Source organism: Balaenoptera borealis, assembly GCF_965194805.1.
Source record: "Balaenoptera borealis genome assembly, chromosome: X".
In the NCBI taxonomy this organism is placed as follows: Eukaryota; Metazoa; Chordata; class Mammalia; order Artiodactyla; family Balaenopteridae; genus Balaenoptera; species Balaenoptera borealis.
The window spans coordinates 92903823-92923735 of record NC_138881.1 but is presented as its reverse complement, the minus strand read 5'-3'; the positions used below and the strand labels follow the sequence as shown (position 1 = coordinate 92923735).

The window sequence follows — 19913 nt, the reverse complement described above, 5'->3', positions numbered from 1 at the left end:
ATAAACCCATAGACTGACAAACAAGTGAATTAAGAATTACTTAACACACAGCACATTCAATGGCCAAGGAAATTGAAATTCAGAGACATTAATTGCATAGCTAGTAAGTGGCAGACCATGAATCACACCTAGAACTGTTTGACACTAAAACTGATGCACTTTCTACCATACTTTGCTGTCTCCTAAATCACATCCCTGGTTTGGTTCAATCAAACTTTTGGTAAACAGTGAATCACCATATGATTTTGCAGTGGAGAACAAGCTCTTGGCAAGATCTTATATCAGAAAAGATACCAAGGAGAGAATTATTTTGAAGACATTTTCCTGGACCTGACTCCTGGTACATCCTGAAGTTTAGTAAGGAAAAAACAGTTCCACTGGATTACTCACGAGGCAAATGGGAACCTTGTGGAGGAAAATAAAAAGAATGGATTGGGTCTGAACAAGGAGTAAGAAAATCTCAACCTTAATCCAGGTTTTGCATTTAATTCACCAGTGCACCTTAAACTCACTTAGAAAATTTGCTATTCCAAACAACTAAGTGAAAAGAGGAAGTTAACAAACAGCATTATGTAAACAATATTAAGTAGTTTTTTACTGGCTTTTCAAAAACTACCTTCTTTACTCCCTATCTTATCCATATGGCCTTACAACCTCACAGAGAATGTAGCAATGGGGACAGATTTTCACAGAACCTGGCATATAGAAGAGTGGTTCCTACTCTTTAGCATGCATGAGAATCATCTAGAAAGCTGATAAAATACAAATTCCTGGACCCTGCCTCCAGAAAGACTCATTCAGTAGATCTGAGGAGACCTGATAATTTGTATTTCTTTTTTTTTTTTTTTTTTTTTTGCTTGGTCACTGTGTATGTTATTCAGTTCACATACAGACAGCAAGATCCATGTATTGCTTAGAATAGAACCATTTAACCTTCAAGTATTTTGGAATTTTCCAGCTTTGTTTTTTTTTTTTTTCACACACACACACTGTATTTTATTTTTACAAGAGATAAATAAACTGACACCAAGCATTGTAAATGGATGACCACAACAAAAGCAACAATGATTGCAATTACCAAACACGAAACACACTCATACTATGTCATAGTATTGACATTCAGTCCAGTAATCCTCCACTGTAACAGGTCCTTTACTTTGCAGTGAAGATTGATTTGTATATTTTTTGCCTCTGAGTCCTTGTGGGATTTTTTTTTTATTCAAACAGAAAGTCACAAAAATTATAATCATCCTCATCAGTTCACTCAGTCCCATGTAATTAATTTTTTTTCATCTTGATCTTTTGTTAGCACTTTTATGAGTTCATCAGTTTTCCATTAGACTTCTGAAAATGCTTATTCATTCAGTTCAGCAGTACAGTCAGTTACCAGAAACCAGTACTTGTCAGAGTCTTTTCCATGAATTCCTTGAAGATGAAACCCTTTTATAGGAACATTTTTGCAAAAGCATCAGAGTACACCCAAAACTGTCTGTAAATGCCAAAAGACTTAAAAATGACCACGGTTAAAGATTTGATGAAAGTTCATAATAATGCAATTGACAGGGAAATTTAGTTATTTCTGAGATATACATTTTAAAGTAATAACTAGAATTATGACTTATAACATTATACCAGAACATATAAGATTTTTAGAAATTTCATGTAATGTCTGAAACATTTATATTAACATATTTCCATACAAATAACCCAAAGAAAGTTTAGTATTAGTTGTTGTTTTTGTTTGTTTTTTTATACTGCAGGTTCTTATTAGTCATCAATTTTATACAAATCAGTGTATACATGTCAATCCCAATCGCCCCCAGCAAACATTTTTATAGTTGAGAATCAATTGTCCAGCTATTTGTATAGTTTAATTTTTATAAGTAACTGCAGAAGGCGAGCCACTTAGAGGAAACCTGTGCTTTACAGACACTGGTGATAATCTGCAAAAGTAAAGCAGTCTTCCTATGATGAAATTGTGAAAAATATTAAACATATTCATTAACTGCAAAATAATTAATAGCCTAGCCATGCCAGATAAAGGAAGAGTAATTAAAAAGCTTAAGATTTTCTTTTATTTTTTAAAAATTTATTTATTTATTTATTCATTTTTGGCTGCTTTGGGTCTTCGTTGCTGCGTGCGGGCTTTCTCTAGTTGCAACGAGAGGGGGCAACCCTTCATTGCGGTGCGCGGGCGTCTCATTGCGGTGGCTTCTCTTGTTGCGAAGCACAGGCTCTAGGCGCGAGGGCTTCGGTAGTTGTGGCACGCGGGCTCAGTAGTTGTGGCTCGCAGGCTCAGTAGCTGTGGTGCACGGGCTTAGTTGCTCTGCGGCATGTGGGATCTTCCCGGACCAGGGATCAAACCTGTGTGCCCTGCGTTGGCAGGCAGATTCTTAACCACTGAGCCACCAGGGAAGTCCCTCTTTTATTTTTCAATTTAGTATATTTGACATACAACATTGTGTAAATTTAAGGTGTACAGCATGTTAATTTGATACATTTAAATGTTGTAATGTGATCGCTGCCATAGCGATATTTAGCATCTCTATTACATTACATAATTGCCTTTTTAGTGGGTGGGATAGTTAAGTTTTAGTCTCTAAACAAGTCTGATGAATATAGTACAATATTGTTGTGTGTAAAGAGCCATAGACTCACCCTTTAAAGGACCAGTTACCTTGTAGGACACATCCCTTAGGTTGTTTGAACCCAAGAAAATGAATGGGCTTTGTCTGACATAAATTCGAAGTTTCAAAAAGTGTTTGTCCTATGTGACTTTTTATTATGTGCATTACTGTGGTGCTCTATGAGCAAACAACCGTTCCTTTTTAAATACCACACTGAAAGGCCAATTTTATTCCCAAGCGTTTTACATGTTGGGAATAAGTCCTCCTTTCTCCCGTGGTAATGCCTTTCCGATTTTAGAATGAAAATCTTAAAAAATATAGGGAGTGTGTGTCTATGTATATTGGGCATCAGCATCAAAATTGCTTTACTAAATGGGTTATTTATTAAGCAGTGGAATCAGAGAAACAAGGTATATTGTAAAACTTGGTAAGGAGAATTTTGCCTTTAATTATTATTTTTCTGATTTTTCTGGTACTGGGCTTTAATGTCAGTTTTGGAGAGTGGGTCCATATTTGGAGTTTTCCTTGCTATGAAAGAACCTTTGCTTTATATAATAAGAATGAGTTTAATGTTTTATGTACAGTGGGTTTTGTCATGCTGAAATATCGAATAGTTTTAAATTTATAACTACCTATGCTCTTTGATTAAAGCCTCCTTAGAGTATATCTGAAACACATTTGATATCAACATATTAATAATTTACTTCTAACAACTTCAAGTGTTACCCTTCTTGGGGGTGATTTTATCTTAACAGAACTCTGTGAACCCTAAGCTTTAATGATGTTCTAAGTGTGAAATTTTATGATCCTGGGAAATATTAACTAATATGCTACCGTAAAGTGAAGTAAAATTTGATCAGGGGAACAATAGTAGCAAAGGATCTTTAAGAATTAATACAAGTAAATTTGTTTTAGAACAATAACTAATTTGCTTTTATGACATCCAGGTGGTTATACAGTTCATGACAAGCCAAACCCCAGAGGTGAAATCGTAATCGGTGGACAGAATATCTCCATGGGATATTTTAAAAATGAAGAGAAAACAGCTGAGGATTATTCTGTGGACGAAAATGGCCAAAGGTGGTTTTGCACTGGTGATATTGGAGAATTCCATCCCGATGGGTGTTTACAGATTATCGGTCAGTGTATTCTCTTTTTTGTGCTTTTCTTTAGTTTTTGCAACTTCCACATATATGAAAGGTAATATTGGTCAAGTCATTAATAGGGTTGATGATTCCATTGGCTTAAACTTTAGAAAAGTTATTTGACTTCGGTCTGCGCTTCTCCATCTGTGAAATAGGGACAGCAATACTGACCTGGTAGGGGTTTTGTTAGGATTAAATGAGTTGATACATGTAAAATGTTTAGAGCAGGGCAGTGCCTGCACCTTACTAAGTGGTAGCAGAAGCAGCATTGGAGTAGGGAGGGTGGGCAGGAAAATAGCAGTTGGCAGTGAGAAAACAAAAATTGCTCAGAAGAGGTTTTCTTTGTTTGTTTCTTTGTTTTGTTTTCTTTTGGTCAACTATTGATATATTTGGTTCCGTATAACCATCTACTGTAACATAACCTATTCTAGGCCTTCCTCACCATTTACCTCCCCACCCAGGAAGCATTGTGGACATGTTATTTTCCCTAGTGGCCATTTATATGATTCTAACTAGCCTGGACTCTTAGAAAATTATAATATCAGTCCTCAACATTAATCTGTTCTTCTGAGAATGTCAGTTGGCTTGGCACTGCCCTTATTGAGCCTACTGAAAGAGACTAAGTTCAGAGCTACTCCAAAATAGCCCTTACACTACTCATTTTAATCAGGCAAAAGTTAAAAATTTGACTAGCCGATAAGGACCACTCTGTTGGGTCCCATTCAGATCCTTTTCAAGCCATAAAATTTCCTCAGTCATTATCTCTAGTGGTCCATTTAAGTCTGTCTCTGGACCCATATGTGACCTGAATATAGTTAGAGATTTCCTGGGAAAATTGGTTCTTCGCCTAGAAGTTTGATCTGCCAGCGAAATTCCCAGGAAACATGGCTCAGTCTAGAACCAGTAACTCCCCCACCTACACCACCACCGCCTTTTTCCCCTTGATCCTTAATTGTGCTGGAATCAAAGGCTGGCTCTGGTGGCATGTAGACTGGGTTCCCAGCCTATAGGTAGGCAAGTCAGCACTCACACAAAGGATATAAGGCAACCTGATGATGTGCCATCCTATGCCAGCGTGTTATTAGTGCACTGTCATTTTAACAAGATAATGACAAATCCGGAAAATGGGGAATTAACATTTATTGACTGTGTTCTGTATGTCAGACATTGTGCTACATGCCAGTATGAGGTAGGCATCATTATCCCTGATAAAATTTGAGGGTTGGAGTGGTCAAATGACATGTCTAGGATCACATAGCTAGTAACGGGCAGAGCTACCATTCAAATCTAATGCCCCAAAGTCTTTGTTCCTTCTGTTAAATTATTATAATATTAAACATTATAGTAAGATATTAAAGCTTTTGGTGTAGGATATAACATTTTAGCCAGTACTTCTTTAACTAGACATTTTCTTTTTAACTGATGTGTATGGGCAAACATTAGATATAACAAGATTTTAAAAGAAGTATCTTTATAAATAAAGATTAAGGTGATGAGACTGAAAGAAAATCAGAATTGGACATACCTTAATAAATGTACTATGGATAACATAACATGCTTCATGACTTTCAGATCGTAAGAAAGATCTGGTGAAGTTACAAGCAGGGGAATATGTATCTCTTGGGAAAGTAGAAGCTGCACTGAAGAACTGTCCGCTTATTGACAACATCTGTGCTTTTGCCAAAAGGTAATTTTAAAGTTGCATTTGTGTTTCATATACTTACAGTAAAAGGATAATGGGGAAAAAATGGATATAATCATAAGGGAAACATCAAACTTTCAGAGTTGGGGAATGTTATAAATTTATGAAAGTTCTTGAATTCAACAGTTTAAAGGTCATTTGAGATAATCCAGACATTTTAACTATTTACTGGACCACCTACTATGTCTTGCTAAATACTTAGCTATGCCACAACAGTTATTTCATTTAACATCCATAACAACTGAAACTTAGCATAGGTAATTTTCCCAAGAGGGTAACACAGCTAGTACAAGTTTTCTAAATTAAAAAACCTGAGAGATTGAACCGTTTTCTTTCTTTATGTGTTAATATGGTTTATTTTTCTGGGCTTTATTACTCCCTTTAAAAAATTTAATTATAAAAAACACAAAACCTAAATTTACCATCTTAAGCATCCTAAGTGTACAGTTCACTAGGGTTAAGTATATTCACACTGTTGTACAACCAATCTCCAGAACTTTTCAACTTGCAAAAATGAAACTCAATATCCATTAAACCACTCCCCATTTCCCCTCCCCCCACCCAGCCCCTGGCCACCACCATTCTACTTTCTGTTTCTGTGAATTTGACTCCTCTAGATACCTTGAATAAATAGAATCATACAGTGTTTGTCTTTTTGTGACTGGCTATTTCACTTAGCAGAATGCGCCTCAGGATTCATCTACATTGTATCATGTGTCAGAATTTCCTTCCTTTTTAAGGCTGAATAATATTCCGTTGTATGTATAGACCACATTTTGTTTAGTCATTCATCCATCAATGGACAACTTGGGTTGCTTCTACCTCTTGACTATTGTGAATGATACTGCTATGAACATGGATATTCAAATATCTCTTGAAGATCCTGCTTTCAATTCTTTTGGATATATACCCAGATGTGGGATTGCTGGATCATATGGTAGTTCTATTTTTATTTTTTGAGGAACTGCCATACTCTTTCCATTATGGCAGCACTATTTTTTTTCCTTCCCATCAACAGTGTACAAGGGTTTTACTTTCTCCACATCCTCAGTAACATTTGTTTCTACTTTAAAAAAATTTTTTTATAGTAGTCACGGTAATGAGTTTGAGGGGATATCTTGCCCCCAAGGATTAGTGATGTTTGAGCATCTTTTCATCTGCTTGTTTGGCCGTTTGTATATCACCTCTGGAGAAATGTCTAATCAAGTCCTTCGCTCATTAAAATTTTTTTCCCTCTTATTTTTGATTATACAATACAGTGTTATCAGCTGTAATCACCATGTTACACATTAGATCATCAGACCCTATTCATCTTATAGCTAAAAGTTTGTACCCTTTTATCAGCCTCCACCCCCAGCCCCTAGCGACCACTTTTCTACTCTCTGTTTCTATGAGTTTGACTTTTTTTTTTTTTTTTTAAGATTCCACATTTAAGCAATACCATGCAGTTCTTGTCTTTCTGTGTCTGGTTTGGTACACTTAGCATGATGCCTTCCAGGTTCATCAATTTTATCGCAAATGGCAGAATCTCTTTCTCATGGCTCAGTAATATTCCATTGAACATATACACCACATCTTCCTTATCCATTCATTTGTTGATGGACACTTGGTTGTCTCTATATCTTGGCTATTATGGATTAATGCAGCAATGAACATGGACCAGATACCTCCTTGATATCCTGTTTTCATTTCCTTTGGATTTATACCAAGAAGTTGGATTGCTGGATCATATGGTAGTTCCATTTTTAATTTTTTGAGGAGTCTCCATACTGTTTTCCATAGTGCCTGCACCACTTTGCATTCCCACCAACAGTGCACAAGGGTTCCCTTCCCTTTTCTTCACATCCTCACCAAAACTTGTTGTTTCTTGGCTTTTTGATAATAGCCATTTTAACAGGTATGAGGTGATATCTTGTTGTGGTTTTGATTTGCATTTCCCTGATAACTGGTAATATTGAGCACCTTTTCATGTACCCGCTGGCCATCTGTATGTCTTCTTTGGAGAAATGTCTATTCAGTTCCCCTGTCCATATTTTAATTGATTTTTTTTTTTGCTACTGAGTAGTATGAGTTCTTTATGTGTTTTGGATATTAACCCCTTATCATATATGATTTTCAAATACTTTCTCCTATTTTGTAGGTTGCCTTTTCATTTTGTTGATGGTTTCCTTTGCTGTGCAGAAGCTTTTTAGTTTTATATACTCCCACTTGTTTAGTTTTGATTTTGTTGCCTTTGCTTTTGGTGTCAAATTCAGTAAGTCATTGCCACAACCTATGTCAAAAGAGCTTCTTCCCCCTATGTTTCCTTCTAGGAGTTTTATGGTTTCAGGTCTTTGCCCATTTTTTTTTTTTAAGCCAATTCCTTACAGTTTTGTTTTTTTTTTAATTTATTTATTATTTATTAATTTTTTTTTTTGGCTGTGTTGGGTCTTCGTTTCTGTGCGAGGGCTTTCTCTAGTTGTGGCAAGTGGGGGCCACTCTTCATCGCGGTGCACGGGCCTCTCACTATCGCGGCCTCTCTTGTTGCGGAGCACAGGCTCCAGACACGCAGGCTCAGTAGTTGTGGCTCATGGGCCTAGTTGCTCCGCGGCATGTGGGATCTTCCCAGACCCGGGCTCGAACCTGTGTCCCCTGCATTGGCAGGCAGATTCTCAACCACTGCGCCACCAGGGAAGCCCCCTGCCCATTTTTAATGGGGTTATTTTGTTATTGTTTTTGTTGTTGAGTTGTAGGAATTCTTTATACATTCTAGATATAAACCCCTTATCAGACATATGATTTGCAGATATTTTATCCAGTTCCATAGATTGCCTTTTTAGACTCTGTTGTGACCTTTGATACACAGAACATTTTTCATTTTTGTTGTACTCTTCATCTATTTTTCTGTTTTTTCCTGTGCTTTTGGTGTCATATCTAAGAAAGCATTGCCAAATCCAGTGTCATGAATCTTTTCCCCTATGTTTTCTTCTAGGCATTTTATAATTTTAGCTCTTACAGATTTAGGTCTCTGATCTATTCTGAGTTAATTTTTGTATGTGCTATAAGGTAAGGGTCCAACTTCATTCCTTTGTATATGGATATCCAATTCTTTTAATACCACTTGTTGAAGAGACTGTCCTTTCCCCATTGAGTGGTCGTGGAACCCTTGTTGAAGATCATTTAACCATATATGCAGGGGTTTATTCTGGACTCTCTATATCATTGGGCTATCTATGTGTCTGTCTTTATGGCAGTACTATGGGCTTTATTACTTCTTAATGAAGCTGTAACAAATAAGAGAAATATATATTCAGAATTATGTGTACTATTTCTTTGAATAATTTATGAATAATTGTTCTTAATGTTTTAGTTTCTAGTTTGTTTTATTTTCTAATTTTTTAGTGACCAGTCCTATGTGATAAGTTTTGTGGTTCCTAATCAGCAAAGGTTGACGCTTCTGGCACAACAGAAAGGGGTGGAAGGCACTTGGGTTGATATCTGCAATGACCCTGCCATGGAAGCTGAAATACTGAAAGAGATTAGAGAAGCTGCAAATACCAGTAAGTAAGAAATGGCTTATCTGTTGATGTCCCTAAAAATTATTTAATGAGGTCCTGTGCATTAGACTCTTCAAGATGTCTGTTTGGTTTGTTTGTTTTAAATTTTTATTGGAGTATAGTCGATTTACTATGTTGTGTTTTAAAAAACCTGCCTCTTAAATATACATAATGAATTTCCATGTTGGAAGGATCTTTAAATGTTATATGGTAGAATAACCTAACTAGTTCTTATTGCATGTCACAGCATCCCTGCTAGGTGGTCATCTAGTCTGTGTTTGGAATGGTCCATCTTTGTTCTGATAGTTCATACTAATGTGCCCTGGTGTGAATGTTTTATCATTTACCATTGCGTATACTTACTTGGTGTGGGCCCTTTCAATCTAGAGATCTCTGCCCTTTGGTTCTGGGAAATCTCCATTTACCTTTTGTTGTTTGTTTGCTTTTCTTTCATTGCTTTTCCCCTCTACGTTTTGTGTTCATGTTTTTATCTGGGACTACTTTTATATGGTTGTTGACCTTCTACTTTCATCCTCTAATCTTATTATCTTCTTTTTCTTTTGTAATCTATCTTGTCCTTTTTTTTTTTTTTTTTTTGCTGGGGGTGGGAGGATTGCAATTTATTTATTTATTTATTTTACATCTTTATTGGAGTATAATTGCTTTACAATGGTGTGTTAGTTTCTGCTTTATAACAAAGTGAATCAGTTATACATATACATATATCCCCATATCTCCTCCCTCTTGTGTCTCCCTCCCACCCTCCCTATCCCACCCTTCTAGGTGGTCACAAAGCACCGAGCTGATCTCCCTGTGCTATGCGGCTGCTTCCCACTAGCCATCCATTTTACATTTGGTAGTGTATATATGTCAGTGCTACTCTCTCACTTCGTCCCAGCTTCCCCTTGCCACCCTGTGCCCTCAAGTCTGTTCTCTACATCTGCGACTTTATTCCTGCCCTCTCACTAGGCTCATTTGTACCACTTTTTAAAATTCCATATATATACGTTAGCATACGGTGTTTGTTTTTCTCTTTCTGACTTACTTCACTCTGTATGACAGACTCTAGGTCCAGCCACCTCACTACAAATAACTCAATTTTGTTTCCTTTTATGGCTGAGTAATATTCCATTGTATATATGTGCCACATCTTCTTTATATCTTGTCCTTTTTGTTTTATATTCTGGCAGATCCCTCAACTTTATCATTGCCTCCGTCTATTGAACTTCCAACTTCCAAAATCAGAATTTCAATTTTCAAGAGCTCTTTCCTGCTTTCTTAGTGTCCTTTTAATAGCATCCTGTTGCTCTTTCATGGGTGCAGTCATCCTCTGAGGATGTTGAAGGGATTCCTTTTATGAAGTTTCCTTCTCCTGTTATTGTTTCTGTTTCCTTCAAGTTCCACTTTCTGCTTGCTTTGGTCAGCCTCGCATATATCTGCTGATCCTTGTCTGTCCATTCATATTTGAGAATGAGGTTCTAAAAAGCTGTTTGGAAAGCTTGCTGGGCTTCACTGAAAAGTTATTCAAATGTTAGTGTCTTGAGTCATTCCGCTTCTCCAGAGGAGACTTCTGCAGTCTCTTACCTGGGGGATATTAGCATGACTGCCAATATTCTGGTAGCCAAAAAAAAAAAGGGCACTGGAAGGGGGCTGGGGCTGGGGTGGGTAGGTCTTCCCCTCACTGAACCCTTAGGTTTTCAGCCTTACTCCCTCCCTCTATTGTAAGTGTCCCGAGTCCAGAGTCTCTCTAGTTCAGTTTTTCCAAAAGGTAAATCTGTCTCCAGCCTGGTTGGGGAAGAGCAGGATGAGGGAGAACTGTCCTCTGAACAGATGAGGGCCAGCCCTGCTGTTTTCAGCATGCCCCTCATCTCTGTCTTCTGTCCCTCAGCTTCTGTCTACGGGCTCGGGAGATTGGTTTGCCTCTTGTTGGCGTTCTTCGATGTGGGCAGTTAGCTTTTAGCTCTCTTGGCTCCCAGTCAGTTACTGCTGGCCTGTTTGCTTTTGGTCTTCTAAGATTTCGTTGGGCCTTCTCACCCAGTGTCCTCTTTCTCTCATTTCTATTTTTTCTTTGTGGTTAATACCTTTTTAATTTAAAAAATTATTATTATTATTTTTTAGAATTTTGGTAGGAAATTTTTGTAAATTTATTTATTTATTTATTTATTTTTGCTGTGTTGGGTCTTCGTTTCTGTGTGAGGGCTTTCTCTAGTTGCGGCGATCGGGGGCCACTCCTCATCGCGGTGCACGGGCCTCTCACTATCGCAGCCTCTCTTGTTGCAGAGCACAGGCTCCAGACGCGCAGGCTCAGCAGTTGTGGCTCATGGGCCCAGTTGCTCTGCGGCATGTGGGATCCTCCCAGACCAGGGCTCGAACCCGTGTCCCCTGCATTGGCAGGCAGATTCTCAACCACTGCGCCACCAGGGAAACCCTAAAAAGTTATTTTTAAACTGTTTATTTTCCAGGGGAGCAGAGAGAAACTGTGTACTCTTCATGTTTAATTGGAAGCTATTAACCTAGTTTTAACCTATTGCTTTCCCTCCTAAGAAATGAAAATATCATTTTTCTGATTACAGGTACCTATATTCATTATAAAGTACTGGACAATACAGAAAATTTAAAGGAGGAAGTAAAAATCACTTGATAGTAGTTACCTTTGGGTGGTGACATTACGTTCTGTTATATATATTTAACTTACCAACGTCATCGACTTTCTTCTAAGTCAGTAGATATAGAATTGAATTACCATTTTTTTTAAGCTAAATAGTATTCCAGTATAGGAGTGTCCACTTAAGTCCTTATTGTTAGACTTTTTCCCTCCACTGTAAACAAATAGAATATATTTGTTTTAATCTAATTAATTTTCTTATGTAATTATTTTCTTAATATGGATTCTTAGAAATGGAATTTCTGAGTCAAGAAAAATGTATATTTTAAAAGCTTTTTTCCCTTATGTTGCCAAATAACTCCGTCTTCCCCCAGAAAAACTGGACTAGTTTATACTCCTGTCAGAGATACATGAGCACACCTATTTCCCTAACTAGGCTACTATTATTTTTTTTTAAATTTTTTCAAATTATTAGCACCTTTAATTATTATTTATTTATTTATTTTTTTGGCTGTGTTGGGTCTTCGTTTCTGTGCGAGGGCTTCCTCTAGTTGCGGCAAGCGGGGGCCACTCTTCATCGCGGTGTGCGGGCCTCTCACTATCGCGGCCTCTCTTGTTGCGGAGCACAGCCTCCAGACGCGCAGGCTCAGTAGTTGTGGCTCACGGGCCTAGTTGCTCCGCGGCATGTGGGATCTTCCCAGACCAGGGCTCGAACCCGTGTCCCCTGCATTAGCAGGCAGATTCTCAACCACTGCGCCACCAGGGAAGCCCTATTATTTATTTTTTAAATTAACTACTTGGGTTCCATTTTGGTTAAAAAATATAGTTTGTAACATTTGTTAGCAAGTTCAAGTTGAAAAACTATTTTCCCCAAGAAGAACATTCTTCTAGTTAACTCTGGTCACTGTAAAGTCTTAAATAGCAGTTACCTATTAACATAATCTGCAAAGTAAGTTACTGTATAAGCACAAAGACAGTAGCTTAATTTTTTTCTTAAAGTTGGTTTTGTTAATTATAGTATTATTGACATATCACACTTTTTAATGTTAATATCATCAGGCTTCCAGAATTTTCTTTGATACAAATCCTCATTTTTTTCTTTAAATGTAGTATTTTAAAAAGTATTTCAGCCAATAGGCTGTTACTCTTAGTCACTCTCTGAACGTACTAATGGAGCAGAATGTGACTTGAATAATTTGTCATTGAATATTCACCTGTGTAAAAGCAACAGTGGGGAAAGTTTTTCAGGCTGGAAAATGGAATAAAATTCTAGGACCCACTAGGCCTACATAACTTTCCTGTGCTTGGATTGAGGCGTGAAATCAAACAATTCATGATTTGGATAATGAACACTAATCATGAGCTAAATCTAAATAACTCATAAGCTCGTCTGTGCCACAGAAGATTTATTTTACTAACCTTTTGCTTCAAATTATAATTTCAGAGACTTAGGCCAAAAAGTATAAAATAGTTTTGATTGTATTCAGTTAAATCTGCCTGAAATCATACATCGTTCATAGCAGGCCTCTTCATGTTTTAAATATAAGTGCAAGGTATAGGTAGTATCCTAAGAATGCAAAATGATGGTTTTGGGGTGATTTGACAACTATCATTGGCTAGAAAAATTGACATTTGCTACCACCTGCAGGTCACATTTCATAATGTCCTAGGTAATTCTGGTAAAATGCCACGTGTAAAATTGTTTTTGTTTTTTTCTTCCCCTAATCTTTTTCACTTGTTTGCAATTTATAAATTTATTTAATTTATAGGAAACTGTGTGATTGCCCGTTGCTCTCTACAGCTTGTGGTTCTAGATAATGTTTAGGAGTTTCCAAAACTATGAAACCTCTAATGCAGCATTAAAAAAAAAATGCTTAATTTGCTTGTGTGCAATTGAAATAATGTGCCTGCTTTGTCCCATGGTTGTCAGTGTTTCTGGAATACGACCTATGTAAGTAGGTAAAGTAATATGAAATAAAAGGTTTTGGAGCCAGATCAATATTTGAGAATTTAACTATTCCCTTGAGATCCAAATGTGACCTTATTTCAGACACCTCTGTATAACTGAGCTATAATCTATCATCAGAGTAGATATGGTTAATTTGAACAAGTTTTATATTCCTTTATTACCTTTTTAGGCATTACTTTTAGGAAGTTGGTTCTAAGTAATTTGAAAGATTACTTTTCACACTCAGCTTTATATTTTTCTCTTATTTTAATGAGAAACTCGCTAATTCACTCAAGCGTTCGTAAAACTCAGACTAGCCTTAGAACAAAAACTTCATTGAATTTGAGTTCTTTGTGCTTATCACTGAAACCAAGTTGTTTCTCAAGTTACCTAGGCTGTTTAGCAGTAGTTTTAAAACATGCAGATGTTTGCTTCTTCGAAATTGCTATTTTAAATAATTGCATATAAAATAAAGCTCATCTGTAGATTAACATTACTGTTAGTAGGCCTTCAGAATTTTAAGGATGACCTTGTATTAATAATAAGTAACTTCACTGAATATAATTTATTGAATTTAAAATTATTGAGTACTGTATGGATTGCTTCTATGTCCTTATTTTCACCATTTTCTTACATTTCTTTCAACATGTGTTGTGTTGTCTTAACTCAAATCCAATATGTGCTGCATCAATTCTTATATCATTTAAGAGTATGAAACCCACAACCCCCCTTTTGATTCTTATTTGAATATAGCTTATGAAGAACAGTTGTCTAGAGGCTAATTTTCTGTAGAATGAATGAATAAATATGTATGTTTCTTGAGGGCTCAGTGTAGCCTATGGATGGCAGTGAACAGAACAAAGCTTCTGCTTTCATGGAGCTTACATTCTAGTAGGTGACATAAATATATAATATATGGGGTGGTCATAAGTATTTTGAAGAAGACATAGCATAAGAGGATACAGAGAGACAAAGGGACTTCTGTTTTGTTAGGAGTGGTCAAGGGAGTCCTCTCTGAGGCGCTGGCATTTGAACAGACACCTGGATGAGGTAGGAAGGCGAGCCATGCAACTACAGTGGGGAAGGCCATCCCAGGCAGAGGGCGCAACAGATAGAAAGACTCTGAAGAGGAGGGTGTCTACATATATATTAGGAAAAAATACTGCATAGTCCAAAACCATCCAACTGAAACAATTGATGTGTACTTTGAGAAATACAAAATGAAATTGTAAGGTGGTGGTATCATTAATTAACTATAACATACCATTAAGTTTGTCTCATCACCTGTATCATCTAGGTGAATCCTGCAAAATTCATGTTTTATTGTTTCTCTCTCTCCTACTCGCCCCCATTTTCCCAACCCTCGTCACTCTTCCCCCTCCTTTCCCCTCTCTCCCTCCCTTTCCCTCTTTCCTACCCCCCCCCCCTTTCTCATTTCAGTGAAATTGGAGCGATTTGAAACTCCAATCAAGGTTCGCTTAAGCCCAGAGCCCTGGACCCCTGAAACTGGTTTGGTCACTGATGCTTTCAAACTGAAAAGGAAGGAACTGAAGAACCATTACCTCAAAGACATTGAGCGAATGTATGGGGGCAAATAAAATGCTGCTCTCTTACTTACAGTTGTGCAGGAGGTGGCCTGGTGGTTTTTCAGTTCTGGAGTTTTCAGCCTTGTTTGAGCTGTCTGTTAGAATGTAAAGTGTATCATTCTAAAAACATGGTAATAAAAAAACAAAACCCAAAGTGATTAAAATAGTTGTTGAGTCTACTTTAACTTAGTTTTGCATAGTTCTAGTGAAGCTGAAACTGAAAAGTTATTTCCCTGTAGCTGTGTTATTAATTTTAGAGCAAAATTTCTGTTTTTAAAAATTAGCCTAAGATATACTTGTTTCATTAAAGAAAAAATATTTAATGTTGAACAAAATAAGTTGGAGCTGGAGTAGAATGTAGTTTGAGGAAATTTGCAACTTCCGATGTCTATTGTCTTCCTAGTTCAGAAGATGCATCAAATATTAAGCATGACCAAAAAATATATTAACACTACTCAAAGCAGAAGTGCTGCAGGGCTTTAAAATTCTCTTCCAATCATTTGTATTGAATCATAATATAATATACAGAATCAAATAATACCTTGGAAACCATTTTAGCATTCATACTTGTTGTGTAGGTTACTCATAGAATCATTATAATATTGTGAATAATTACAGTGCCTGAAGTAAGAATAAAACAATATAAATGCACCAAAAAATATCTAGTAATATATTTAAAGGGAAATTCAACTGCTTTTTTGAAACTTGGAGATGTAAAATCAGTAACTGTAATTATTTGAATGACTTAAGAGTAAAAGTACATCTTAAAAAATGCTGAACATTGCGTTTCTGTTTGTTCAAAATAAGACAAACCAAGAGTTAAAATAATAGAAAGTTAATCAAATTTTAACAGGAAGCATTTTCTCTGTTAGAAAAGGTGATAAAATCATAAGTATTTAAAATTCCAACCCTTGCACAGCACTGAACCTGGGAGAGGATTTAGACTTTGAACTTATCTCTGATAACAGGGATTAATTTTAAAGTGTATTAAATCACACTTGTAATTTAAGATCTGTTTGCTGTTGCTGATTTGATTCTTGATCAATTGTTTGTATTACCAAAAGCCTTTCATTTTGCTTTAATTTTAGCAAAAGACGGTTATGATGAATGACTTCCCTACTGTCTTGTTTTAATCTATGAATGATTAATTAACTTGGATGAGTTTTGGAAACTTAAAGGGAAGAACACACTGTTACCACTTTTTTTCTGTTTGAGAAGAGTTTAGAAACTGGAAATGCTGGATTTGGGAGAAGGGAAGTTACTAAGGGACTGATACTTGTGCAGTAACTTGGTATGTGGGCTTCTTTTTGAATCTTTAATTAAAATCTGGGATTATATATCCCTGATAGGTATTCACACTTGAACCATAATTACTGTAAAAAAAAAAAAAACAAAAATTCTTAATACTGTTATTCTTTGCACTTTTTTCTTAATCATTTTATATATATATATATATATATATATATATATATACCTATATATATATGTTGCTTACATTGCTTTGTACAGATGTGGGCCACCACTGCAACAAAACACATTCTGTTTGCTCTAGAATATTTATAAAGAAAATATTTAAATGTTATGTATATGATGGTAAAAAGGAAAAATCACCTGGTGTTATTATAAGCAAGAATGGAGGTTTTTGTAAAGAATGTTCCGTGTTCTGCAGTGTAAAATTTGAAGCAAGGTCTCCCTGAGTTATGTGTATGTGAGTATTCTCATTCTTCCCAACTTGCCTTCTAAGAGTGAAAAATCCTTCTTACCAAGTAGACTACTATTCAGCTTCCACTGTTCCTGGCCCACTGTTGATCCTCTAAGGATGATGTTCTTCGACTTTTTCAGTAGGTGAGTCCCCTCCTTTTGGAATGGTGATTTTAAATGTGTGAGTGCATGCGTACTCAGATATTTGAACCCTCACCCGCTCCCATCTCCCAAAAGCTAGAACACTGCCAACTAATCTGTTGTATGGGTCCTTTAGAAACGCATAATTAACACTTAAGGTTGGGTGCTGCTAATTCTTTGCGAAAATCCAAATATTATTAAGGGACCAGGGAGATGCCACTACCCCCTGATTTTTCCTCAACAAATATACGTGTTTATGTAAACAGATCTTTCCATATTCATAGTGACTTTTCAAGTATTTGAGCGTAAAGATTTTGATCCTACATTTTTATACCTGTTTAAATTGTTCACTGTTATTATTACATGTCAGCCATCAAATAAAGTTGTACTTAAAAATTTTCCTACAATTATGTACATTTCTAAGTCGAACACTTGTGACTTTTGCTTTAATTACATGAAAGTACCTTGCCTCCTTGATATTTGATATTCGTATTGATTTTTTTTTTTCTGGAGTAGAGGTATAATTGTGTCACTTTTTGGAACTGAGATACACATGAATGATTCAAAAAGTCAGAAGTTAAGGAGAATAATGTTTCTTTGGTCATAAAGACTGATTAATAATCCTTGCCTATATTTTCCTGATAGCATGTGACAGATGTTTCTGGAGTAACAAGATGAGAACAGATTAAAGATTGTGTGGTATTTGGGATTTGGAGAGAAATATTTTAATTTTCAAATGTAGTTACAAATTAGAATGTATTCATATTTCTACTTTCTGTTAAAATGCACGATTGCAGCATTGTTACTTAGGTTTTCATGTTTTCCTTGATGAAAAGCTTCGTTTGTTCTGGTTTTTAAGTTTGCACTCAAATCTTAAGAAATAAATCCACCCACGTTATCAAGCCAATTTGTGCTTAATTATGCGTCAAGATAAAATCTGCAAGTTTGACGAATATTAGCCAAACTTTTAAACACATATTTCAGAAGTATTCATCTCTAGGTTTATAGAATTGCATTAAGCAGATAACCTGGGTTGTATAAATCATATCTATTAGTTTGGAGGATTTGCACCCAAAGCTGTTACTTTCGTACAGTTAATAGAGTAGAGTCCCTATGCAGCACTGATACTGTGGGACACAACATAGTCATGTTGTGTGGATTATTAGTACGTGCTAATAAATGGTAACTGTTACCTTTAGGCTAATTAAAATTTAGGGAGAAATTAATTTATCTGAGTTATACAACGGTGTATGTAAAATGGTATTAGAGCTCTGGAACCATTGCCTCAATCTATTTCCTGGCTTTGCCACTCACTCGCTGTGTGACTTTGGGCAAGTTCATTAACATCCCTCCACTGCGTTTCTCCTTCCTGAAAAATGGGGTTGCTGGATAAAATAGGATCTACTTCAGAGGATGGTTGTGAGGGTAAAAATGAGTTAATCCATATAAAGTGTTTAAAACATAGTAAACATATGTTAGCTGTTAGCATTATCATTGTATCCAGGTAACATTCATGAGTCAAGTTATTTAACATATTGGTTCGCACCTCAGGGCCTTAAAGGATTGCTTGCCCCTGAAGACTTTGAAGAAAAACTTCTGGATTTAGAGGTGAGGAGACCTGGGCATTGTATCACTAGGTTTGTAGCCATGGACAAATCTCAAAATACCCCCCTTAGCTTTAGTTTCTTCTTCCTGTATGAGAGAGAGAGAGAGAGAGAGAGAGAGAAAGAAAGAAAAAAAGAAAGAAAAAAAGAAAGAAAAAAAAAACAAGGAAGAAAGGGAAAGACTGGACTTCAAAAAAAGATGCTCTTTGTAAAAAGGGAAAGATGAATGACAGAAGAAATAGGGAGTGTAATTGTCCCTAAGGCCCATCACATCTAGCTTTCATATTGTGATTTTGCTGTCCCAAGGTGATTTTTGGTTTGTTTTTTAATGATGCCCTAGGTCCCAAGTTTCCTATAGGGATATGAGGCTGTGGCTGATGCCATCAGAAGAAGTGAGGATTCTGCTAGGTACAAGGAGTTTCTGTTACTCTCATGTTCTCTCTCTTTAAAAATCAGAGTTGTGCACATAAAATTTAAAGCAGTGCTTTCATTTTTTTTACTGTGATCCACGATGCTGTGCACACACGCTTATGTGTATATAAAACAATATTTTATGACAATGTTTATGTGAAAAAACAATACTAATGAGACTTTCTATTTCATTTATTTAAATATTGGTTGTCACCCTCTAAACTGATTTCATGACCCCACAAGATAGTGCCGTCCAGTGGAACTCCTGTGAGGTTGGAAATGTTTCATATCTGTGCTATCCATTATAGTACCACTAGTCACGTGTGGCCATTGAGCATTTGAGATGTAGTTAGTGTGACTGAGGAACTGAAGTTTTAATTTCATTTCCATGTTGGACAGCACGGCTTTAGAGAGTCTGCAAGCCACAGTTTGGAAAGCACAGGTTGAAAGCTATCCTACGATGTCCATGAAAGAAAGCTATCCCCTGCCATCATACTCCCACCTCTTCTACCTCAGTGGCAACCACACTCTTAGACCTCCCAGTCAGTACTAGTACTCTCTTCTTAAATGAGAAGGCAAGGATTACCAAACCTTGGAAGACTAGAGATAAAAGCAAGGAGAAAAAAGCAAATTGGAGTAAATTGGTTCTGCAGGGTAAATAAAGAAAGCTTTAAAAAAAAACTTTTAAAACTACCATTAAACAACATAAGGCTGCAAAAAAGGAATATATAGAAAACAAAAAAATATAAAAACATCTCTTAGAAATTATGAACATGATGGCTGAAATGAAAAATTCAAGAGAAAGGTTGAAATAGCCAGTAGAGGAAATCTCTCAGGAAGTAGAACTTTTGGAGGGGCCAAATGTTTTTTATTGTGGTAAAATGTATATAATAAAGTTTGCCATTTT

At 36.3% G+C, this 19913-nt stretch overlaps 1 protein-coding gene and 1 long non-coding RNA gene across 6 annotated transcripts in view; both read left to right on the top strand.

Annotated features, from left to right (window-relative positions):
- The window catches only part of ACSL4 (acyl-CoA synthetase long chain family member 4), an 81186-nt gene extending 63293 nt beyond the window's left edge, over window positions 1–17893 (top strand). For 4 of the 5 annotated variants that reach the window (XM_082377172.1, XM_082377171.1, XM_082377174.1 and 1 more), the window contains exons 13-16: window positions 3575–3766; window positions 5345–5459; window positions 8856–9013; window positions 15004–17893. In XM_082377172.1, coding sequence (XP_082233298.1) covers window positions 3575–3766; window positions 5345–5459; window positions 8856–9013; window positions 15004–15161 — 623 coding nt within the window. In that variant the 3' untranslated portion in view covers window positions 15162–17893. The remainder of the gene's footprint in view (window positions 1–3574; window positions 3767–5344; window positions 5460–8855; window positions 9014–15003) is intronic. The other variant, XM_082377175.1, reaches the window with a different exon arrangement.
- Window positions 1–19913, top strand: part of LOC309620846 — a 589684-nt gene that overhangs the window by 288865 nt on the left and 280906 nt on the right. The window lies entirely within an intron of this gene.